Raw genomic sequence first — 25,176 nt, 5'->3', positions numbered from 1 at the left:
GCATGAAAAGGAATATAAAAAAGAGATAAATTGAGAAATTGGAATCAGAAATAAATAAAAAAAACAACTGGAAAGGTATCAGCAACTCATTTCCATGCACACCATAAATTCGAAACAGCGGCTTGTAATGAAAATATTTTTTCGTATTTAAAGGGTTTTATCTCTTACTCTTGTTAAAAATGAAAACAATTTTAGGCAACTGCGACTTTGTAATCTTTCTTTGTTTGTAATCTTTGTTTATCGAGGGTAGCATATTTAACCGAATATACAGTTTTCTAACATATGGCCCTCGGTTAGTAAGCACTGTCACTGGGGGTGGTCACTGCCAGAGGGTTTATTGCGTCCCCAGTGGTTATTTTACGTCCCTTCGGTTCAGGTTAATATAGTGCAGCTTGAAGAGACGGGACCTCCGGTTTAGTGTCCTTATCCGAGAAGACTGGAAACACGGGAGAATAACTTCAACTGACACAAATTCGAACCAAGGCAGGAACCCGGAAAATTCCCCAGTTTGAGCCAGTATTCGAAGCTGGGTCACAGCGGTGAGAAGCCGACGAGCTAACACACTTCGCCACCCGTGTTTCCTACGTACAAACAAAAACTTGTTAAAGAGGTTCTAACGACGTGCAATATATAGTCTCAAAACAAGAACTGAGAAAGGGGCAGTGAAGTGCTTTGTGATACGGAGATTCGTAAAGAAATATGTTTTTGTCCGAAAAAAATGTCGCGAAAAATGTCCCCAAAAACTGCGACTTCGTTTGACCCATGGAAGTGGAGGGAGATCTGGGAACGAAGACGCCAAATCCAACATGGCGCCCGTGTTGACGTTCTACCTTCGAAAGAACTGTGTAAATTGTCGGGTGGTTTGGCTCTACATGGTTAAGGTAGATAAATAAAGACAATTCTGTTTCCTTCTCAAAATTCTGCTTCCTTTTCAAAACTGGGGTCTGTCTGATATCAGATGTTGTCGCGAAAGAAGTATTTAAAAGAAGGTCAAGCGATTTTGTTGTTGGCAACCAGTCTGCAAAGGAAGTCGGGAGCAACTGCAGAATACCCGTCCACAAAGAGTTAACAATGAGATTTCACACCTCGATTTCTATAGAACGAGGCAGTAAATACAAGTAAAATGCAAATAAGTGACGGGTATTCTGCAGATTAGCCTTTAGTCGTTGTGCTTAGTTACAACGTTTTTTTTTTTGCTTTGTAAAACAAAAAAATGTTCGAGAGACTAAGAGATAGAGAGATGATTCATGCTTGTACTAGTTGAAGGATCTTATTGTAGGTCATGTGGGTTTTTAGGTTTTGTAAATCGTACTTTATCTGTTCACAGTACAAGTTGACGTTTACAACAGTAGATATCGAGACAAACAGACCACCTGGCTTCTCATCTTTAAGTCCCAATGGGATGGTGCCACTTATACTTGACGATGAAACCACTGTCCAAGGAAGGTACGCAAACTTCCCATTTGTCTGTCTGTCAAATATAGTCTGTCTGTCCATCAATGATAGTCTGTCTGTCCATCAATGATAGTCTGTCTGTCCATCAATGATAGTCTGTCTGTCCATCAATGATAGTCTGTCTGTCCATCAGTGATAGTCTGTCTGTCCATCAGTGATAGTCTGTCTGTCCATCAGTGATAGTCTGTCTGTCCATCAATGATAGTCTGTCTGTCCATCAATGAAAGTCTGTCTGTCCATCAGTGATAGTCTGTCTGTCCATCAGTGAAAGTCTGTCTGTCCATCAATGATAGTCTGTCTGTCCATCAATGATAGTCTGTCTGTCCATCAATGATAGTCTGTCTGTCCATCAGTGATAGTCTGTCTGTCCATCAGTGAAAGTCTGTCTGTCCATCAGTGATAGTCTGTCTGTCCATCAGTGATAGTCTGTCTGTCCATCAATGATAGTCTGTCTGTCCATCAGTGAAAGTCTGTCTGTCCATCAGTGATAGTCTGTCTGTCCATCAGTGAAAGTCTGTCTGTCCATCAATGATAGTCTGTCTGTCCATCAATGATAGTCTGTCTGTCCATCAGTGATAGTCTGTCCGTCCATCAATGATAGTCTGTCTGTCCATCAATGATAGTCTGTCTGTCCATCAGTGATAGTCTGTCTGTCCATCAATGATAGTCTGTCTGTCCATCAATGATAGTCTGTCTGTCCATCAATGATAGTCTGTCTGTCCATCAGTGATAGTCTGTCTGTCCATCAATGATAGTCTGTCTGTCCATCAATGATAGTCTGTCTGTCCATCAGTGATAGTCTGTCTGTCCATCAATGATAGTCTGTCTGTCCATCAGTGATAGTCTGTCTGTCCATCAATGATAGTCTGTCTGTCCATCAGTGATAGTCTGTCTGTCCATCAGTGAAAGTCTGTCTGTCCATCAGTGATAGTCTGTCTGTCCATCAATGATAGTCTGTCTGTCCATCAATGATAGTCTGTCTGTCCATCAGTGATAGTCTGTCTGTCCATCAATGATAGTCTGTCTGTCCATCAGTGATAGTCTGTCTGTCCATCAATGATAGTCTGTCTGTCCATCAGTGATAGTCTGTCTGTCCATCAATGATAGTCTGTCTGTCCATCAGTGATAGTCTGTCTGTCCATCAGTGAAAGTCTGTCTGTCCATCAGTGATAGTCTGTCTGTCCATCAATGATAGTCTGTCTGTCCATCAATGATAGTCTGTCTGTCCATCAATGATAGTCTGTCTGTCCATCAGTGATAGTCTGTCTGTCCATCAATGATAGTCTGTCTGTCCATCAGTGATAGTCTGTCTGTCCATCAGTGATAGTCTGTCTGTCCATCAATGATAGTCTGTCTGTCCATCAGTGAAAGTCTGTCTGTCCATCAGTGATAGTCTGTCTGTCCATCAGTGAAAGTCTGTCTGTCCATCAATGATAGTCTGTCTGTCCATCAATGATAGTCTGTCTGTCCATCAATGATAGTCTGTCTGTCCATCAGTGATAGTCTGTCTGTCCATCAGTGAAAGTCTGTCTGTCCATCAGTGATAGTCTGTCTGTCCATCAATGATAGTCTGTCTGTCCATCAGTGATAGTCTGTCTGTCCATCAATGATAGTCTGTCTGTCCATCAATGATAGTCTGTCTGTCCATCAGTGAAAGTCTGTCTGTCCATCAGTGATAGTCTGTCTGTCCATCAGTGAAAGTCTGTCTGTCCATCAATGATAGTCTGTCTGTCCATCAATGATAGTCTGTCTGTCCATCAGTGATAGTCTGTCTGTCCATCAATGATAGTCTGTCTGTCCATCAGTGATAGTCTGTCTGTCCATCAATGATATTCTGTCTGTCCATCAATGATAGTCTGTCTGTCCATCAATGATAGTCTGTCTGTCCATCAGTGATAGTCTGTCTGTCCATCAGTGATAGTCTGTCTGTCCATCAGTGAAAGTCTGTCTGTCCATCAATGATAGTCTGTCTGTCCATCAGTGATAGTCTGTCTGTCCATCAGTGATAGTCTGTCTGTCCATCAATGATAGTCTGTCTGTCCATCAGTGATAGTCTGTCTGTCCATCAGTGATAGTCTGTCTGTCCATCAATGATAGTCTGTCTGTCCATCAGTGATAGTCTGTCTGTCCATCAGTGAAAGTCTGTCTGTCCATCAATGATAGTCTGTCTGTCCATCAGTGATAGTCTGTCTGTCCATCAGTGATAGTCTGTCTGTCCATCAATGATAGTCTGTCTGTCCATCAATGATAGTCTGTCTGTCCATCAATGATAGTCTGTCTGTCCATCAATGATAGTCTGTCTGTCCATCAGTGATAGTCTGTCTGTCCATCGATGATAGTCTGTCTGTTAGTGCGCGACAAAAACATGTAAACAAGCCTTTATATTCTATAAACTCGTTAGTGCATTAATAGTAACGGAACTCAATACCGCATCATTAGTGACGGACAATAGATAGTACTTTTTGCTTGCACGTGGATATTTGTTCAGTATATTTTGTTCAGTTGCTTAACATGCATGTCAGTTTTTGTGAGTTGCTAGTACGGACAGCAATGATTAAGTGGTTTGTAAATGAAGTAGCACCGGGACTTTCGTCGACATGTAGGACCCCCAAATTGTAAGTATAATGTACGAGTAGTTATCAGTTGATCGCTTTCCCAATTTATAAGTTAGATTTTAATTGAAGTTTCTTTTAGAATTTTACCACAATAAACAGAGAGACGACACATGGTATTTAACGGTCAGATTTTCGATATGGCGCGTCCACACTGTCCATCAATGATAGTCTGTCCGTCCATCAATGATAGTCTGTCTGTCCATCAGTGATAGTCTGTCTGTCCATCAGTGATAGTCTGTCTGTCCATCAATGATAGTCTGTCTGTCCATCAATGATAGTCTGTCTGTCCATCAATGATAGTCTGTCTGTCCATCAATGATAGTCTGTCTGTCCATCAATGATAGTCTGTCTGTCCATCAATGATAGTCTGTCCGTCCATCAATGATAGTCTGTCTGTCCATCAGTGATAGTCTGTCTGTCCATCAGTGATAGTCTGTCTGTCCATCAATGATAGTCTGTCTGTCCATCAATGATAGTCTGTCTGTCCATCAATGATAGTCTGTCTGTCCATCAATGATAGTCTGTCTGTCCATCAATGATAGTCTGTCCGTCCATCAGTGAAAGTCTGTCTGTCCATCAATGATAGTCTGTCTGTCCATCAGTGATAGTCTGTCCGTCCATCAGTGAAAGTCTGTCTGTCCATCAGTGATAGTCTGTCTGTCCATCAGTGATAGTCTGTCTGTTCATCAATGATAGTCTGTCTGTCCATCAATGATAGTCTGTCTGTCCATCAATGATAGTCTGTCTGTCCATCAATGATAGTCTGTCTGTCCATCAGTGATTGTCTGTCTGTCCATCAATGATAGTCTGTCTGTCCATCAGTGATTGTCTGTCTGTCCATCAATGATAGTCTGTCTGTCCATCAATGATTGTCTGTCTGTCCATCAATGATTGTCTGTCTGTCCATCAATGATTGTCTGTCTGTTTATATTGGTCTTATTTGTCCATCAATAGTCTGTTTGTGTGTTGGGTATGCATCTGTCTGCCTGAAAGGGGGGGGGGGGGGTCAAATGGGGGCCACAACCCCTACAATCCTTCCCATAGAACTACATCTGGTGGAGCCCATTTAGAATTCCTTTTCAAATGTGCCTCCTAATTAATTTGATAGTAGTTGAAACAAAGAAGAAAAATCTAGATCATTCTAGATCTGTGCATGTATCCATCCACTTGAATATTAATATCCTTTTCATTCTCTCTCACCCAGTCTTGCTATAGTTCTCTATCTTGGTGAAAAATACACAAGTAATGCAGGACTAGGATTGACTCTTGAGCAAAGAGCAAAAATTGACTCGGTGATGTGCTGGGCTTCTTCAGCATTGCTCAGGTGAGAACTCCATCACTATTGTTATTGCAAATATCATTGTCATTGTTATTGTCACCAACAGTATCATTATCTTCATCTATTAAACACCATTAGCAGGGGCGGCCGAGTGTTTGGAGTGGGGGGAGGGGAGGGTAGTTGTTTCAGGGGATTGTTGGTTAGCGCTATTTATAAGAATGTGGGGATAACCTAGGTTTTTATGCACAGGATTTTAAACTGTTCAAAAAAATTGTTGTTGGTTGCATATGTACTGCTTGAAACCCTTTGGTTTAAAAAAAACGTTCATATATAGAGAAACATCCACTCAGAAAAGTGGGGGGGGGATTAGCTAGACTGGTTATTTTGTATTTCCATTTTCTGATAGAACACCCCATAGCTGAATTTGTTGGTGCATTGCTGCCAAGAATTCCAATGTCTTGTTTCGTTTGGAAATTGAATGAATTCAATCGAATTTGACTTACCTTACACACTTTTTCCAAACAAGACAAGGATATGGTTGGGGGTAAACTACATATTTGGTTTATAATCATTTTAAAAACTGCTGCTGCCCAGCCATCAAACAACAAGTTAGCAAACAAAGTAATGTATTTCATATCTATATCATTATTCAATCACGCAATACTACAACCAATGACATTATCAATGTCACTATCATCCCCTTATTAGTTTAAAAGCAGATGTCAGGTTAAACATTATCTTTTTGTTCCTAGTAGCTGGAGTGTATAAAAAAATTAACTAAACTTCTAAAAAACCCCAACCCTCCTCAAAAGTTAAAAAAGGTAGTCCAGAAAGGCCAATTTAAATTTGTAATGCAATTTTTCGTTTCTACTTTTGGCAAATTACGATTGCAATTTCCCTGTGTAACAACATGTTTCTGCAACCTGCGATTTTATTTTATTTATCTTTGTTGCATTGCAAGGTGCAAGAAAATATGCCTCATATAAAATGGCCTTATTCTTATGCTGATATCTCTTGATTGACTTAGGGACTTGGCTCATAATTACGTCTACCCAAGTCTTCTCCACGAGGACGACGCCCTGCCTGGAAGTGCCAATGCCTCACTTGTCGCTTATGGCAAAGCTGAGGTCCTTTTCCATCTCAACACACTGGAAAACAACTACTTGTCTAAGAACAAATTCCTCTGCGGTAAGAAATCTTGCTTTGCGGACTGTTGGGTAGCAGTCGTGCTATCTCTACTGGAGCTACTGTCATTTGACTTTTCGCCCTGGCCGCGAGTGAAGGCATTGATGGCTGAAATACAAGGAAATGTTGAGTATATGGATGTCAGTCATGCTCACGAAGAGGATGTGCGACAATGCTGTTACGGACTGGCCAGCAGCACTAGTAACCTCAAGAAGGTGTAAACTCAGGCGTGTACACAGGGGGAGGGGTCGGGGTACTCACTCCCCCCTTTGGCCAAAAAGTGGATAATCTCTTGATAGGGAATCTTCAAATACTATGCTTTCCATGAGTGTGCACCCCCCTCTCAGCCAATACTTGGTACCACCTGAATGAATAAGAACGTTTTCCCGTAAGCGAAGTTTGAGATGCTAATGAGCTTTCAGGGATCACGATATGAAAATGAGTAGATGAGCGTGATCAGGATTGCAGATTGATATTTGGCTGAGATTTATCGATTTAAAACTTCCAGGTTATTCAGTAAAATGAACAAATACTTCTTTGACTTCTTGAAATACTTTTCGTGGTTGCCCATAAACGCTTTGATGACGCGTTTGAATTCGAAATGCGCTGTGAAGTGCGAATAGAAATATTATTTGTTTTGTCGCTGAAAACGCGGCCAATTTGAAAGTATCGAAGCTCACGAAAAATCACTTGAGCTATGAAGCCTACGATTTTTTCACTTGAATTGACTGTTGTTTAACCCGGACATGACAGAATGCAAGAAACTGCTGAACAGATCTTAGAGAGCTATTTTAACGGCAGATATAGTCGGGCGATTTTAAGTCCTTTGCCAAAAAACACGTAGCCAAATTTGTCAACTGGGGCATTGCATGTGCAGTATGGCTTTTGTAGAGACCCTAATAAATCAGTTCAAATGTGTTGACAAAATGAATTATGTTTGTAATGGAAATATACGAGTACATGTGCAAGCAAACCGTGAAATAATTGATTAAATAAAAAAAGTTGTAAAAAAAGTTGTAATGAATAGACGAGTAGTAATGAATAGATATGCAGTTATGAACAGTAAAAATAACACATAAATTGACCATGTGGTTTGTTAGGGGGAGGGGACTCCTATAAAAACAGACAGGTCAGCACTTTGTAATCAACAGCAATGATATAAAAACAATGGTTCCCAAAACAACGTCTCCTTTCTTCGCTACAATGCGCCCGTGCGTTACGATGCCACGGCGACATAGCAAGACCCCGAGGGACTAAAGGCACCTAAATAGACCTGTATTTTTTTATCGTATATCTCAGCGAGCTGTGCGTGGCGTCACCGACTATGGCAGGCCTGGGATCCTGGTTACTGCCTCCGCATTGATGTGCGGGTTGGTATACCTTGCAAGAGCGTTGTACAGCATATTCGCAGGAAATATCGGTGCTTGTGGTCTTTCGGTTCTTTACAGCCTTCCGTAAAAGCCTTGTGCTTGCCATACCGATTGGGTAATTCCGTTTTATTCTCCAGGACGGGTTCGATCCTAGGCGAATGGCCTCTTTTTTTTAATTCTTTGTTTTTCCACAAGACTCCCGAAACTCTGGGAACAGTGGTTTCCAAATAACCCCACTGGGGGAGCCGGCTAGCAGGCTACCCGACCTATGAGACCCTACCTTGTGGATACAATTTCATGCTGACCAGGTGGGAGGTTTTTCCCGAACCGAAAAAAAAGGATTTGAAAACATTTGACCTGGAAAAAAAATTGCCAATCTGAGTTTTTTTTTTTTTACGGAAAACCTGTCGGGAAATTATTACTCGCCAGGCCTGTTACAGAGGGTTTAAGAGGGTTTAAAAGCAATCAGATCTTGCAAAATGAAGAAAGGTTGACAAGATGGTCCACAAAGAAGGACTACTGACAGATGGTAAACACTGAATGTAATAGCTCTGATTGAAAACGAAACAAGCTAAGAATTAACCCAAAAAGCGTCATTAACTTGCCCATTCTTCCCTCGCGGAAAATACAAAAGAATAGGTGCCTAAGAAATACTTTAACCGCTCTTCCTTGCTGTGCAAAAGATAAATACGACGAAACAATTTACAGTTCCAATCGATCAAATGATCAGACTTGACGCGAAGCTGAACGATGAAGACCTTCCTAGGTCTCTTTCTGCCGCTTTTGACTGCTTATGCAGTTAGCGGTTTTCAGATAGCTCAGTACCGTAACCACAAAGATACCCTCCCGACTGGTCAAGACATCATTCAAGATGTTAAAGACAAGAGCAAGGAATATTGTATGCTGAAGTGCACTGTGATGTACAATTGCGATGGCGCAATTTTTCAAGAGAAGACAGGGTTGTGTTCGCTTATGAGGAAAGGCGCAACTCCGCCCGTACTTATCAAGCAATCTGGATTATTCTACATGCAGAAGGTAGCTATCTTTTCCTTGACGTTCCCTATTTCAAAAATATGTTTAAATATTTCATTAATTATTCTTTCACTTTTCTGCGATCTTTCAACATCTTCTCGCATTACGAAAAGAACAGCTTTGAAAATGATACTCTGTACTCTTTGCCAATTAAACAACCACCATAAAAACCAGCTTAGTTTTTCCAATCAAATATCGTTGATAAAGTATCAGACTAGCCTGTTCCGCAGGCGTCTCTAGAAACAGAGAAAGAAAGAGAGAAACGCTGTGTCGGGATTCCTGTTTTTTTTTTCTCCTCCCCTCTCCTCTCTTTCTTTCTCTGTTTCTACGCCTGCGTCTCTGTTTCTAGATACGCCTGCGTCTCTGTTTCTAGATACGCCTGCGTCTCTGTTTCTAGATACGCCTGTGTCTCTGTTTCTAGATACGCCTGCGTCTCTGTTTCTAGATACGCCTGCGTCTCTGTTTCTAGATACGCCTGCGTCTCTGTTTCTAGAAACGCCTGCGTCCCTGTTTCTAGATACGCCTGTGTCTCTGTTTCTAGATACGCCTGTGTCTCTGTTTCTAGATACGCCTGCGTCTCTGTTTCTAGATGCGCCTGTGTCTCTGTTTCTAGATGCGCCTGCGTCTCTGTTTCTAGATACGCCTGCGTCTCTGTTTCTAGATACGCCTGCGTCTCTGTTTCTAGATACGCCTGCGTCTCTGTTTCTAGATACGCCTGTGTCTCTGTTTCTAGATACGCCTGTGTCTCTGTCTCTAGATACGCCTGTGTCTCTGTCTCTAGATACGCCTGCGTCTCTGTTTCTAGATACGCCTGTGTCTCTGTTTCTAGATACGCCTGTGTCTCTGTTTCTAGATACGCCTGTGTCTCTGTTTCTAGATACGCCTGTGTCTCTGTTTCTAGATACGCCTGCGTCTCTGTTTCTAGATACGCCTGTGTCTCTGTTTCTAGATACGCCTGCGAAGGAGGCTAGTCTGAAACTGTGCCATTTTACTGCAAGCAGAACGCTGGACCATGTTATTTCCCGCCGAAAGTTTTTTTTTTGTATGTTACTTAACCGTTTTAGGAAATTGACTTGTTTATTTTACAGGGACGTAGCCTCATGGCACAGGGGCCCCAATATTTCTAGACCTGCTACAGCTCAGCAATCTTGAACATTTCGTATCTTTTCCAACATACATTTATATCTACCTAAAATTTTGATCATGTTTTTAAGTAAATGACATTCATGACGTAAAGAACGTAAGTGACTCGTATTAAAGCATAGTACCTCTTTAAAGAAGTCCAATCATGCCGCCATTTCATACTCCCGCACAATACCGAGTGACTCAAAAAATAAATAAATTCCTTGCTTCAGTTTCCTTCTTTTTGGAATTTCTAGATCCGCTCATGTTTTAGCGGTTAGTTCTGAGTAAAGGGTAATGCTGAAAGCATTGTTGCTGAAAGGGTAATGTTGATTTTTATCTTTCCAGATTTTCTCTGAGGACGAGCCTTCACCGCCCAAACGTGAGTAGGTACACAATAAGGAACATAGGAAAATGAACCTGCCTAACAGTATGCCTCATTTTGTTTTACAAAACTCCTCCACCTATCGCCCCTATGTCGCTCAGAGGGATTAAGATAATCTTTAAGCCGCATTGTCACCAGTTTACTTCCGGTCGATTACCTAACAATATCCGAAGATTTTTAACGGAAAACGCGAAAAATATTTCAAAATATTGAAAGCAGTGTGTCTATTTGAAGTTTTTTTGAGGATGTGATTGATAATTTAGAGCGGATGGCCTGTTAAATATTTCGGAGGTGGCCTGGTGCCGAGTCTGACGTAGAATCCTGCGGGAGCTTTACAACGGATCCTGCACTACGCAAATCAGCTGAAGCATGTTTTTTGTTTGTAAAATAAAGTTGCTAGAGCATAACGGATTCTGATTTTTAAAACAATTTCCAGGTTTATTAGTGTCAGCTCAGTCTGGTGTTATAGTTTTAGGTTCTAATACGAGCGTACTTGCTTTATCATCCTTGTATTATTGCGATTTGTCAAACGTCAAGCACTGCAAGTATAATGCATGCTTACAAATGCATGTTGAAATTGTGATGTTCACCATTAAAAAGGCTGCATGAGCATCATGGAATTCTACTTTTATTTGTATTTACACAGACGGGGTAGTTATTTTATTTTCTCCACTTGGTAACATTTATTCTAATAACGGACCTTTTTTTAAGTTCTTCAAGTGTGTCCGCTAAACTAGAAAATAATAAAAATCGGCTTTGAATACGTCTCACCTCGTCCACACACGACACATCCCCTCGCGCATACACACGCCCTACACACACACACGACACCTCCCTCGCGCACACTCACGCCCCCTACACCCACGACATCCCCCTCGCGCACACACGCCCCCTACACCCCTTCGTGCATACACACGACAGCCCCCTCGCGCACACACACGCCCCTACACACTCACACACGACACCCCCCTCGCGCACACACACGACACTCCCCTCGCGCACACACACGCCCCCTACACACTCACACACGACACCCCCCTCGCGCACACACACGACACCCCCTCGAGCACACACGCACCCCCTACACACTCACACACGGAATTCCCCTCGCGTAAACTCACACACGACACCTCCCTCGCGCACCACGCCCCCTAGACACTCACACACGACCCCCCCTCGCGCGCACACACGCCCCCTACACACTCACAAACGACACTCCCCTCGCGCACATACACGCCCCATACACACACACATGAAACCCCCCTCCCACACATACGTCCCCTACACACTCACACACGACAACCCCCTCGCGCACACACACGCCCCCTACACACTCACACCCCCCTCGCGCACACACACGCCCCCTACACACTCACACCCCCCTCGCGCACACACACGCCCCCTACACACTCACACCCCCCTCGCGCACACACACGCCCCCTACACACTCACACCCCCCTCGCGCACACACACGCCCCCTACACACTCACACCCCCCTCGCGCACACACACGCCCCCTACACACTCACACCCCCCTCGCGCACACACACGCCCCCTACACACTCAAACCCCCCTCGCGCACACACACGCCCCCTACACACTCACACCCCCCTCGCGCACACACACGCCCCCTACACACTCAAACCCCCCTCGCGCACACACACGCCCCCTACACACTCACACCCCCCTCGCGCACACACACGCCCCCTACACACTCACACCCCCCTCGCGCACACACACGCCCCCTACACACTCACACCCCCCTCGCGCACACACACGCCCCCTACACACTCACACCCCCCTCGCGCACACACACGCCCCCTACACACTCACACCCCCCTCGCGCACATACACGACACCCCCTTCGCGCACACACACGACACCCCCCTCGTGAACACTCACACACGATACGCCCTCGCGAACACTCACACACGATATCCCCCTCGCGAACACTCACACACGACACCCCCTCGCGAACACTCACACACAACCCCCCCCCCCCCCACACACACGACCCCCCTCCCCCACTAAACACGTTCTGTTTAAGAGAGCCCTTTTCGGCCACACATTTGTTATTGTTCATAACTGAAAGACACATTGTTTAAAAAATATAGAAATAACTATCAAGAAACAAAGTTGTATATGTTCTTTACCGATTTCGATTGAAAATAGTGGAAGCTCTATATAACGGACACACTCGGGACCGTGAAAAGTGTCCGTTATATAGAGGTGTCCGCTTAATGGAGGTCGACTTTTTTTCGATCAAATTCAAGAGTAAACACATTTTTCATTGACTTTAACTACCTTAGAGTGCATAACTAGCAGTCTCCGTACATTTTTTTGCGCAATTTTCATATTGCTTGAGACGCAATTGTCTACAGCATTTGGTGTACTGTATAACACCTGAAACAAAACAATTTCGAAGTGTACACGAAGTTTCAAATCATGCAGTCAAAAGGTAGAGACTGCGATACCTATTTAAAAAAAACTATCTACCGTAGTTTGCTTCTTTTGTCCTGCTAATTGTAAAGAATACAGAATGTCATTTGCGCGAGCAAAAAGAAGAGGCAACAACATGGCTGCAAGATAAATTACAGAAAGAAGGGTTTGAGGTTGCATAACACAAGAACCAAGCAGCATTAATGACCATTTTGTCATCACTTCGAGCTGTACAAGTCTCAGCGTATTTTGCTTACTTTGTGTAAAATAAAGTTTCTAAGCAAAGTGTATCGTCATTGGTTATGTCGTTTGGCCGGTTCCATGAAATTATTATAAGAATTCTCGAAAAAGGTAACCACGGTGTCCGCTGAATAGAGGTAAAAAATACAGAGATTGTTTAAGACAGGACCGTGAAATGTGTCCGCGTCCACTTAATAGAGGTGTCCGCTTAATGGAGGTATCATTTACTGAATTTAAGTGGCAAAAAAATCGGGACTTTGGATGGTGTCCGCTGAATAGAGGGTGTCCGCTTAATAGAGGTTCCACTGTATCGCAGTAGCTTTTCGAAATGGAAAAGGATTCTTTCTCACACTAAGCATTTTGCTTGGATGACAAAATGGCGGCTGACAATTTTGAACTTTTGAGGTTTCTGAAAGCCAAAGCTTATGGGGTCAATGGTAGAGTGTCCTAGCCACCTGTCCGGACATTGAATAACCGCTGACAGGTCATGGACATGGCGAGGCGACCTGGCGTCTCTTATCCTTTGTTGACTCTTTGGGGCAGATGTGTTTGCTTTGGTGTCGAAAAGTATGCTTTTATTCATTAGCTTTATCCTATTATACCACGGAAAGAATGATATAATCTTAAGAGACCTTTCAGACACACCTTTGTTATTGCTTTAAGCAACATATAAAGACAAATTATCGACGAAAAGACCCTAAAATTCAAGCGTTTGGTACTTGCAAAAGCCAATGTAAACTCATGCAATACAACAAAATTTGTGAATATTTTTCTGAGCACTTGACGGGTCACTTGGTCTCACCTACCTCACCGTATGCGTAACCTTTAAATCAAGAGCTGTCTAAGAAATCAAGCTATTATCTAATGCAATTCGTCGAAGACTATACAAAAGAAAATGTCATGTCACCATTTGGACACCCTGTGCCGAGGGGCGCCCTCTGATGAAGGGAAATTTTCTGGATGTTTTTTTTTTAAGATAGCCCATTAGCTCCCATTCACCTGAGCCAAGATTTTAGTGTTAAATGATTTTTTACATCTGCTTAATTTCTTGCTCTCCGCATTCGTAGCAAGCCTCCAATTCATGGGGGGGGGGGGGGGGGGGTAGGGGAGGTAATAGATACCAGTCATCGCTTCAAACCAAAGTATTTTTTTAAAGTTGTCCCATATTCCAAAGGGTTCAATCGGATCCAAACCATTCCCTAAAGCTTGGAAAAGTTTCTATTTCACTTCACCCGGTGATAAGGGGTTACTCATGGTAAAGGTGCCTATGGTACTGTGCTTATGGTTAGGGGTACTATGAAATCACTCTCCACTACCTTATGTTCGTTAAGAGCAATTCGACAGAAATTGTAAAAGGCTTTTTCCATAGAAGGCTATAACGCTATTTTTGTCAATCACATTATGTTTTGAGGGGACGGGCTACATAGAAGGCTATAAGAGCCCCACGGTAGCAACCCCCCCCCCCTTCCCACATACGAAATTTCGTTATGCAAAACTAGACCACTACCTACCTACCCACATCCGACACCACTTTTTGTAAATCCAATCCAGGGGGGTAGGGGAAGGGCTACAAAATAACTCCTGCCTCCCCTCCCCTACCTTTGTTCCCTACCAAAAACCCTAAGGTTGTAAAATAAACACTTATCCGAATCAAGAATATATACCCTTTTTACTGTTACACTTGTTAAATTAGCCATGCGGGCTCCTACCAGAGAAGTGGCAGTAGGAATGCCCCCCCCCCCCAAGGGGTGCTTGCACCTTGGATTTGGCATGGCAGTATAAACTATATATTAACAACATTTTGTTTGGGGGTGGGGAAGGGTTGGGCCCTTTGTATTTCTTGTCTTTTATTTGGGGGAGGGGGGGCGCCTTTTTGTTTTCTTTTTGCAAGAAGCTGTCCCCATGCCCCCATGATACTCACGGCCTCGTTGACAATAGGAGTTTCTTGTGTTACAAGAGAAGTTTTTAAGGGTTTTATTAACGATATCAGGTCCCTACATCCTCGTATAACCATTCCTGGGTATGGGCTTACATTCTATTTTCCCGTTTCTTTATTGGTTATTTCATTTAAGTTGCACAAATATATCAGCAAATGCTTTTAGACTACCTCACGATACATGTTATTCATTGAGGTTTGTTTAGCTTGACTTTCACTGATATCTCTACTTTTGGGCATTTGATATTTGTAGTTTTAGGGTTGTATGGTGTAGAAAAATAATAAAAAGTATCAATAGTACGATTTCCATTTAGTGATTTTTTTTTCTGTCGCTACACGAATTGATCCAATAAAAATATGGCTATGAATCGGTAAATCCATTTCACTTTAGAGCTGGTCATGTTAAAGTTTTTAACATTTTTTTTTAACGTTTTTAACATGAGTGTAGGGTTGGATTGTCCATCTATTCCCGGCCCATATAACCGACCCAATTTCCCAATTTGTGGGAAGTCATAAATTTGGGCAGTAACGATTTGGTCCCGAGGCTTTAAGGCGAGCGGCGCCATAACGAGGAGTTCTGTTGAAAAAGTTACAAAAAACAGAGGCGAGTCTTTGGAAAAGGCTGGAAATGGAAAAAAAAGAATCGGGAAGCTAATAGACACATTTCCGGTTATTGTCAGAGCGCAAAGGCTTAAGATTTGTTCATTGAGCTGGTTCTAAGTTAAAGATATGAACTGACAAGGCTGATAAGATTGTTTTGTTGAGTTCCGCACCGGTTGGAGGACGACCTTGGATAACCTTTGTAGCCTCGCAAAGTAGCATTTCCCTGCAACACCCATGAAACTCCCTAGCAGCTGCATTTTGCTATTTACTAACAGAAAACACCGTAACACGTAACCTAACGGGTGGAAAACAAGCGAGAAACTCCTGCACAGTTGAGCAAATGAAGTGAAAGGATAGGAACGACAGAGGGAGTGCCACTTGAGGTAAACCCAACACAGGGGAGATGTCTGACATTGATGTTACTATCTCGTATCCCCACGGAGTGTGAAACTGTGGGCTTCATTATTACACAGTCAATTGACAGTTTACTCAGCCGGGGTGCATCTGCTCAGCTCCAGTGTGAGACCCAACACAACGTGACACATGATTGCAAGGGCGTGTAAGAATTTGCCAACAGCACAATGAAGATCTCGCTCGCGCGTTGCCTTAATTGCTAAATCGTCTTGTTCGCACTGTGAATAAGAACAAAGAGACAAGGATGGGAACAAAGTTAGTGTCGGTTCGTACAAAGGGCTTAGGAAGATAGACAAACCCCCTCTATGTTGATGTCTAGAGGTCTAAAATGGGCGTGGAACTTAGTAATGATGTCTCAATTCCGCTCGCTGTTTATTTAAGGATTATTAAAGGTCTTAAAGTGTGATTACTCCGCTAGCGTGGACCAGATATGTACCTGCAATCAACTAGCTAATCAAAGAGAAACACCGATAACGCGCACGCTCTTTTTATGGTGCCAACACGCCTTGATACATGGTAACATAAACACTTTCAAGCATCTAATCCCTTAGCCTGTAAATAAATCATATGAGGTCCAATTCCTTAATTCCTTTATGGTCAAAAACCTGTTATGATATATTAAAAAGTATGGCGGGTACTCCTCTGGCGAACTCCTGGGCGACCGAACAATATGCTGGAAAAACATTCAGATTTTTTTATTGGTGAAAATTTATGAGGCATTTCGAGAATCTATTTTACACAGCTCTTTCGAACTCACTAGAGAGGTTGTGTTCAAGTAAAGTGTTTTAGAGTGGTCAAATTTTCGTATTTTCGGGTATTGTTCTCCTCACCCCTTGCCTTTTTAACTCGAAGTAACCCCACCCCTTCCTAGAGGGGAACAGAATTCCCCGACTTAGACTCTCCTTTGAAGTAAGAATGTTCTTCAGGTCTTGGATCTATTACTACGGAGCTATTGCTGTGGATAACTTCAAATACAAGAACAACAGTATTCTACACATGCACATAGTCTTCCATTTATTTACGTCATTTATAGTTCTTAAGGTGGCACGTGGGGATTAGTTTTCAGAAAAGATTTTCAAAATAGCACCATACCAAATCTACTAACTTAGACATATCAAACATATATCAAACACGATTTAATGTTATGCAAATCATGGGAAAATAACATTTCATAATGTCAACTTAAATTTACTCAACATTCTTCATATCCATCTCAGTAGAAGGTTTTATGAAAAGTTACTGGATTTTGTTTTTTTGAATGTCGAACTGTCGACAACTAGGATCAGATCTCTGCCTGGGTTTATAGATACTACAGTGCGAAAAAGGAAGGACGGTTTACCATTTTGCGTTAACTTTTACAGTACATTATTAATTAAACGGATGCAACAAATCTTCTGGGATCAAATTTTGCTGACAAGTAAGCTTAAAGCCCCCTTCGCCATAATCCCCTTTAAATTCGATTCCAATTTTGAGTAATTTAGTAATTACTGCACAGCACTCCATTGTTTATCAGAAAATTCTGATGCCAAGGAAATTAATCGCATTGCTGACGACGTAAAGCCCGTTAATCCTAGGATGTCTGAGCACGAGGAGAGTCTAAGCCGATCCGTTACCAAACACGCCAATGAGCATGTCACGCCTAAGAGCATGTCACGCTGACATATAGCTGTCAGGTCACGGTTGAGGCGACTTGCACTAAGGAATCACGTCAGTTTGCCATTCAAAATTCAGGTGATTTCTTAGTGCAAGTACCCTATTGCTATATTGTCATCACACACCGTCCTCATGGAAAAAAAATGCACGCCAAAATAAACACAGAAAATGGCATTAATGAAAAATATTAAATATAATTCAATGAAAACAAGCCATTTCTGGTTTGTTCGTAAACGCTGAATAAGTTAATTTTTGTTGTTGTTATTTTACAGCCAAAAATCGGAGCGCGCGCGAGTCTGCCAATTCACTGTCACGTGATCACCATATTTGGGAACACACTGTCACTCCCCGCCCAACAGATGTAAGAACACTCCGATGGTATGCAATCGTCATGGTTACGCCTAATGTCTAGAAAGTCTGAAAGTGCGATCTACACAGCAACAGCTTTAAGTGCATATTTACAAGAATTTCGCTCTTTTCTTATAAGATTTACTTTTTATGAGAACGTCAAGTCTGAGATTTCACCAAATTCTAAGAATACGCTTAGAGCATGCCGAGCCTCAGATAGGAGCAAAACATTGCTTTGCATTTGCTTTGCTTCTTATAAAATGCAGACTCAAAAATTAGTTTTTCAATCTGACCATTTACAAATTACGGAGAAACACGCAAGAACTATAGAAGTTCTCCAATCACAATACATATCACATATCTAAGCACATTTAATATAATATTGTTTAATAACAGTATTAGTCCAGCTATAACTCTAATCCTATTTCTCGTTCCACATTTAAACGTTCCCAATCCCATTTTTAACCTTAGAATCTGACCAGGGAGTTGTGAGACGTAAGGAATAGCATTCGCGGTGTCTGCTTATGTTCGCGAAACGAGAGGATTTGTTTGGCGAATTAGTGAATTACACGTTGGGTACGTAAGGGACCACAGCCCAAACATAACAATGTTTCCTTTGACTTTAAGAATAAAAATCCAAATACCATCAAATAACATCACTCTATGAGAAATTCGACATAATGAGTCATTTTCCAATAATTTATATACTGTGTTAGGCATGTCCAGGAGTCTAGTAAAGCGTAAACAGATCAACGGATCGCTGCCATGAAGCCCTTTGTCGTTATTTATGCTTGAGATTGTCAGCATTTCTTCCCACGGGAAACTCAAAGTACTGTCTTTCACTGTGACGATAGCCCATCGCAGCGGGAAGCCTATTCTTACACTGAAGAGAGTGACAGCTAATTCAGATAACGTACAAAAATTATTATGAATAGAGAAAAATAACTTCTCATTTGAATATAACTGTGAAAAATGAGAGAAATCGCATGAAAAGTATAAAATCCTGAATTGCTTCCGCATGCATTTTGCTTTTCACACTTTAGTATAAACACTTTTTTTTGACCTAGCTTTAATGATTTCCTAATATATTTTTTAAATTAATCTTTAATATAGTTCAACTAGTTAGTTTTGTTTCACAAGTTTATTAAAAACACTCTAAACTTCTTTTCAGTCACACTTTACAACACACTGTACAACTGGAATCAACCAAAATCATTTTATTGTGGGACTTCTGTCATAAGGAGGTTCAACGACTTTTCTTGGATGAACACAAGAACAATCACCCAAATGTTTCAGCTTACAAAATGAGCTGGAGACACGGTTCAGTAAACAGTACTACGTACTACCCAAATGCTTTTTATTGTAAAAGAAAAGGCAAATTATCATCATACAAGAAACTCAACAAGCACAAACAGTATTTGACAGAACTACCAGAACTACCTCAAGGCTCACATGTCGAAACTACCTATGGGGTCTTGCGCACTTTGCAAACCCAAGTATTATCACAAAAACAAAAGAAATCGAAAAAAAAAGGCAAAATACATTGACGATAACCCCCTCAAGAATATTTTAACTGTCTTCCAGTAAATATCATGCATTCTTACTGTATCTGACTTGGATATAATTCGGGAAATTTTCCCAGACGTTTTGTTGTTTCTACAGAGATATTTTATCATGCTTGATTGAAATCATGTGAACTGCTATTATAGCGAAATAATAAATTTTGTACAGTACACTGATCTGCCATGAACTGATGAAAGGAAGAACAAAATTATGTTGACAAAAACGTACATCTCTTTTCAAGTCTTTACCAGAATAAGTCGATACATTTTCACGTATTATTTGTTTATGTGTAAGCACATTAGTCGTCCGAAACATGGGTTACATCATATCACGACAGAAAAAGAATTGCTTGGTTTAAATCTAATAAGAAAAATACTTGTTTGGGGGAGCACATTTTCACGGCCTTCTATGTAGTCAGCTGATAATTTCGATTGTATATGCCCAGAAGAACTTTGTGAAGGTTTTAAATGGTTCGCCTAAAAAAGAGCGCAGTTAACTTGAAGAAAACAACAGAATGAAATAAGGTTAAGGACACAAAAAACTTTTCGTGTTGTTGAGAAAAAGGAAGGCGATAAACAGAGGGAAAAGGAAAACTTCTCAGCAACTAAAACTAAAAATTCTAAAAAAAGCTGAGGGCTTAACAATCAATTCACTTGAAAACCATATCTTAAAAAAGTTCTAAATGACCAATTTATTATTCCGTCATCTTTTGCCGTTATTGATTTGAGTTCCATGTCTTTAAGCATCTTTAAGCAATCCACGGAAGTTTTGGCGAGTTTGAAGAAAACGCTTGACTATGTATTTCTTGCTTGTCATTTTCAGGGAAAAATTAACTTACACACCTACTAACGTAAGCTAAAAACTCCAAGCAAAAAAAACAAAAACAAAAAAACAAAAGACACTATTTCACGAGGTCCTTGGGATGGATGGCTCAGACGAGTTAGGCTGAATTCTTTGAATACAACCCTCAATACAATGCATGGCAAAACCGAAATATAGTTTAGCTTACCTAAATACTACTTATAGAAACACCAAATCAATTCTACTATTTCTTTGCATACTTTTTCCTCGCACAATACCGACACAACGCCTGGCCTTTAAAGTCAGCCTGAAAAAGGAGAGCCACGATGAATTAATCAAAAGTTATCAAAAGAATACACTACCGTTTGAATTTATTCTAGAAAAATCCATTTACAAATTAGCTTTTTAGCTTATCTAACTACAAACGAATCATTATATGATTTTTTTTTACAATTCAACTATATACAGGTCGGTTTCTTGATATATTTCAAAACTAAATTTTACTTAACATAAGTCTTTATGGGTTTCTATTGCGAGTTGCCCGAAAAAAAAAACTCTTGAAAGGAAAACTTATTTATCATACGATAATAACATAGGTAGAAAAAAAATAGGATTCTTAGTGCAAAAATACGTTCATATCCAATGTTTTGAATGATTTGACCTTCACTAAATCATAAAAAACATACTAATCGATTTTCCTATAAAGCTACCCAAACTGAACTAAAGAAACATAAGCTGATAGGCTACAATCACAAACACATGGTTTTACAGTTTGTAAGGGTATTATTAGAAACTGGTCAGATGCACGGCCTGCGAAAACAAGAAAAACCGACAGAATTAATTGACAACCTCCCGCACTAAGCTTAGTTGAAGATTACCTAAACCTTTCTTTAAAAGCTGATTAACCAATGTTGGAGTTTATCGAGGGCTCTTTGTAAATTAGAGTTTGAACAGATAACTTTTGGCTTTGTAATGGTGATATAAAGAGACTATTAAGATTAACGGAGTGTTGTGCTAACGCTTTTGCGCCCAAATAGGGTTTTTGACTGCTTTTTAGCTCTTAATTCGTCTTGAAGTTGTAAAGATTGTTTGTTTTAGCCTTGCGCAGACACTAAACTATAACGCCACGTGTTAAAGACACAAAAAAGCTCCATAAAGATTTGTCTTTCTCTAAGTAAAGATCACAGCTATGTTTGGATGAATAAGTTCAAATTTTTCACACCCACCGCCAAGCCGACCCGCCACAACACCAATGTTATTAGAGTTTGATTAGAGTATGTACAAACGTGAAACAGCAATGTACTTATCACGAATCTCGTTTCAAGAAAAGATTCAGAAGGAATTCTTATAAAAAACAAGGCACAAAGCAAAATCCTTTTTAACTTAGAGCAAAACTTCCCTTAAGACATTTTTTAAGTGCGCCAATCAAATCCAGTTGATGACCCGTTTTGCTTTCGCACACGAGACTACAGGTCATTAAGGAGGTAATGATCGTATCAGTTACCAGTTAATTGGGATATCTTTAACGAATGCAACCGCGCTCCTTGTTTCCTATTGTCTTTATCAGTCCAAAATAGACTTTGTCGTACTTTCAGTGCGCTCTCTCCCATGTAGTCCCTCGCGTCAAGAACTTGCGTCAACTTAACTTGGCCCATTCTCAGTTTCTTTGATGCGCTTAGCAAGTATACATGGCCGATTGACCAATCTAATCAGACCGTGATGACCCAATTGATGTGTCAAGCTTCCACTATAGTCTACACTACAGTCTTTGAGCACGACGAATTGTAGTGTACCAGAGGAAGAGTACGTATTGGTGGTACTAAACGTGGTACTAAACGGGTAGAGAATACCAGAGTGGCATAAACACCCATAATACGAGTACGTCTTGGTCACGCTAAGCGTGATAATCGGGTCGAGAATACCAAGGATATAAGCACCCATAATGTGGCACTGTGCCGAAACGCGCAGGCGGTGACCCGCTATGCCAATGAGAGAACTCCATGTTAGGTCTCAGATGCATGTACGGCGGCTCAAAAGACCGGTACGACACGAAGCTTTCAGATGGCGGCCGGAACCCCGCTACCGGGCAAACGGTCGGTTTGTCGTTTCCGGGCGAGCTCGAGGGTTTGCTGGGCGCAGGGCTAGTGCTGGAGGTAGAAGTAGCGGTCGCTTCCTCCCTTGTCAGGGGTTCCGCCATGGGTACCGGCGTCTCTAGGTGAGGGTAGGGTAGCCGTGATTCACTGGGAAGTGCATATGTGGGGAATCGACCCTCGTAAAACGGTGCCGAGGGCGGGAAGAAACCAAAGTGGAACGGTGACCCATGAAACATCTTGCCTCTCTTGTTGGTTTTGTCCCTCTTGCGAGGCTGGTACTTGTAATGAGGGTATCGCTCTTTATGTTCTTCCTTGAGTTTTTTCGCCTCTTCAAAATAGTACGCTTTTTCTTCCTCCGTCAACTTCTGCCATTCCAGTCCCAATTTTCTGCTGATATCGAAGTTATGCATCTGAGGATTCTCATTAGCGATCACACGGCGCCGTTTTTTCGACCACAGAATAAATGCATTGAGCGGTCGCTTGATTTTCTCGGACGAGGACTTGAGATCGTCCGCCGCCGCGCTGGGCTCCGCACTCATGGCTCCGTTGATGTAAATGATTGGCTGCGCCAACACGGTGGTCTTTTATTAGCGATGGCTTGGCGTACTGCTGTCTAACAGTGACCTCACTACGAATGAACGGTCTGTGTCGAGTCGGTTAACTCGGCATCTAAATAATCTCAGTACACGTGCTAATTACTGGCTTTGAGGCTACAGTATGCTCTGATATAGTCCATAAACCCTTGCACTAGAAGTAATTAAACCCCTTTAAACAAACTGTGCGCTGTGTTAGGCGGCCGTTTATTGGCAGTGTGTTCTTTGTCTCGCGAGACAAGTTAATTTCTATACAGAATAGCGAGGGTTGTACTGTCACAAAGTCAACAAACAAATATCGGCGAGGGATTTGATTGATATTTTTATAGGTATCTTCTATGATACTGAACTTATTGTGTCTTTTGTTTGCTTATTGGGCCAAGCAAAATGACTCGATTCTCTGTACAACTTTAATTTGTCTCAAACAGCCGTACCTGAATACGCTTCAATATAAAGCACAAACTTTTGAAAAGTGTTTCGGCAACATTTTGACACAAGCGCTAAGTTCGGTGGTGGAGGTAGTTGTGATTAAAAGCTATTTTGGGATCGTTGCTTGACTTTGTGAAGTCTTCTTCAAACTTTCTCTTCCGCCGCTTTTGTAAAAGAACGTTTTGAAATATGTACCTATGAAAAGCGGGTAGTTTGTCTAATTTAGCTATGACATCAGGCACAGAACTCACTGTACGTATTGCAAAATCGTGTTGACTTTCTTGTCAGGGCAGTTTACATAACTCAAAAATACTGCACAGACATGAAGACTAAATTTACGTTGGGGTCGTGGGAACAGAGTATTGAAGCTTTCTCCCTTAACTGCCATGCACCTTTCATATCTCGACTACCGCAACCATATCACTCTGTTTGGAGAGCTATTGTTCGCTTTTAACAATGTGTTGGACTTGTTTTCTATTGATGCTACCGACAACACGGACCCGCTAAGTTCTAAAGTACATTGACTACTGTGACTTTATGAGTTGCGGGAACTAATCCGCTATCACTGACACCGTGCACTGCAAATTACCACTATCCAAACCCATCATTGGCAACCAACGCCACAGCTAGGCTGCCTAGAAAACTTCATTTCGTTCAGGTTGAGCAAACTGCCAGATGGTTTGGGAACTAAGGAAAGGGCTACTTGTGGTACTCGATGTTTTTTATTGGTTTCTGTGTGTGTGTTAGTTTTTCATTTCATGGTCGCAGTAATGAATTTCTTCAATAAAGAGTGGCATAGTTCGGCTTCTAAGCAAGACTTGCCTTGTGTTTTTCCTCGGCTTATGTAATTTACTCCGGTAAAAAGACATAGGATACAACAAATCCCCTCCAAGTGGTCATTGAATATTACTAGTTCAAGAGACATATACATGGTGGAATCCGTCATTTAAGACACTGTCGCTTTACATCAAGCATGCCCGTATTCCATATAACATTGTGAAGGAATACTGCCAAACAGCAAACGAACGGACAGCAAACTTCACCGTATCGGCAAACTCTTTTATGTTTTTCTAATAAGACCGTGTATTCGTAACTGTAACGTTAATAAAGAGTTCTTAAAGATGGTTTAAAGATTATTTAATGTCAAACTGGTGGTTGCAGCCAGTTTTGAATAAGTGATGAATGTTTTCTATCGTATTTTAATTCATCTATTTTACAAGCCGAAAAAGAGGAAAGGTGTGAAATGTACTACAGTATCACATCTCGCACCGGCAAGCGAGTTTAGCTCGAACTGTTTTACTATTGTTCCAATCAAAGAAAGCCGATAAACCTAGTGTTTAAAGAACCTTATTGGACTTGAATTTGCGGCAGTGGTCTGAATAATGAGTCATAAAAACAAAAAAGGAATTTATTTCAATTAGATAAGATATCTAAACATTTCTTGACTGAAGATATTATAAAATTTCAAAACGCCTCTTTCTAATATTCGGACATTTTGGTAAAGCTGTGGATTGGCAGCAAAAAGAGGTGCTAGTACAAATATCCTCGACATCCTAGAATTGTCGTGATATTAAAACCTAGTTTACTCTTTATTGCCATAAGTTCAAAGTTTGTTTCGAAAT

General features: G+C 41.4%; 4 protein-coding genes across 8 annotated transcripts in view; 1 reads left to right on the top strand and 3 right to left on the bottom strand.

Moving 5' to 3' along the window:
* The first annotated feature begins 494 nt into the window (after positions 1-494).
* LOC116612402 (glutathione S-transferase theta-1) lies at positions 495-7,714 on the top strand. The gene is made up of 4 exons (XM_032373063.2): positions 495-881; positions 1,328-1,446; positions 5,275-5,394; positions 6,377-7,714. Exons 1-4 carry the CDS (start codon positions 807-809, stop codon positions 6,753-6,755), a joined length of 693 nt encoding a protein of 230 aa, XP_032228954.1. The 5' UTR covers positions 495-806; the 3' UTR covers positions 6,756-7,714.
* Positions 5,959-25,176, bottom strand: part of LOC5504743 (arginyl-tRNA--protein transferase 1) — a 39,134-nt gene continuing 19,916 nt past the window's right edge. For 3 of the 5 annotated variants that reach the window (XR_007306461.1, XR_007306462.1, XM_048721552.1), the window contains one exon: positions 15,080-16,292. The gene's annotated coding sequence lies outside the window, so the exon portion shown is untranslated. Of the gene's footprint in view, positions 6,643-15,079; positions 16,293-18,428; positions 20,747-25,176 lie in introns of those variants that run through there. The other 2 variants (XM_048721553.1, XM_048721555.1) reach the window with 2 other exon arrangements.
* LOC125559894 (germ cell nuclear acidic protein-like) lies at positions 9,262-22,094 on the bottom strand. Its single transcript, XM_048722081.1, has 2 exons — positions 22,029-22,094; positions 9,262-9,891 (listed from the first exon to the last, which is right to left on the bottom strand). Exons 1-2 carry the CDS (start codon positions 22,092-22,094, stop codon positions 9,262-9,264), a joined length of 696 nt encoding a protein of 231 aa, XP_048578038.1.
* On the bottom strand, positions 20,794-25,146 carry LOC116612401 (sex-determining region Y protein). Its single transcript, XM_032373062.2, has one exon. It carries the CDS (start codon positions 23,069-23,071, stop codon positions 22,334-22,336), a length of 738 nt encoding a protein of 245 aa, XP_032228953.1. The 5' UTR covers positions 23,072-25,146; the 3' UTR covers positions 20,794-22,333.

The sequence above is a fragment of the Nematostella vectensis genome, chromosome 14, assembly GCF_932526225.1.
Source record: "Nematostella vectensis chromosome 14, jaNemVect1.1, whole genome shotgun sequence".
Classification (NCBI taxonomy): Eukaryota; Metazoa; Cnidaria; class Anthozoa; order Actiniaria; family Edwardsiidae; genus Nematostella; species Nematostella vectensis.
Note: the sequence above shows the minus strand (reverse complement) of the source record. Positions and strands in the feature narration are given on the sequence as shown.

Bases quoted from the DNA above. Each gene is read 5' to 3' on its own strand.
- LOC116612402 (XM_032373063.2), top strand. From the start codon at position 807: ATGGCGCCCGTGTTGACGTTCTACCTTCGAAAGAACTGTGTAAATTGT. The intron at 882-1,327 runs GTAGATAAATAA...ATCTGTTCACAG, and splicing joins TTTGGCTCTACATGGTTAAG to TACAAGTTGACGTTTACAAC. The intron at 1,447-5,274 runs GTACGCAAACTT...TCTCTCACCCAG, and splicing joins GAAACCACTGTCCAAGGAAG to TCTTGCTATAGTTCTCTATC.
- LOC125559894 (XM_048722081.1), bottom strand. From the start codon at position 22,094: ATGGGCCAAGTTAAGTTGACGCAAGTTCTTGACGCGAGGGACTACATG. The intron at 9,892-22,028 runs GTACGACAAAGT...CCTCCTTCGCAG, and splicing joins TGGGAGAGAGCGCACTGAAA to GCGTATCTAGAAACAGAGAC.
- LOC116612401 (XM_032373062.2), bottom strand. From the start codon at position 23,071: ATGAGTGCGGAGCCCAGCGCGGCGGCGGACGATCTCAAGTCCTCGTCC.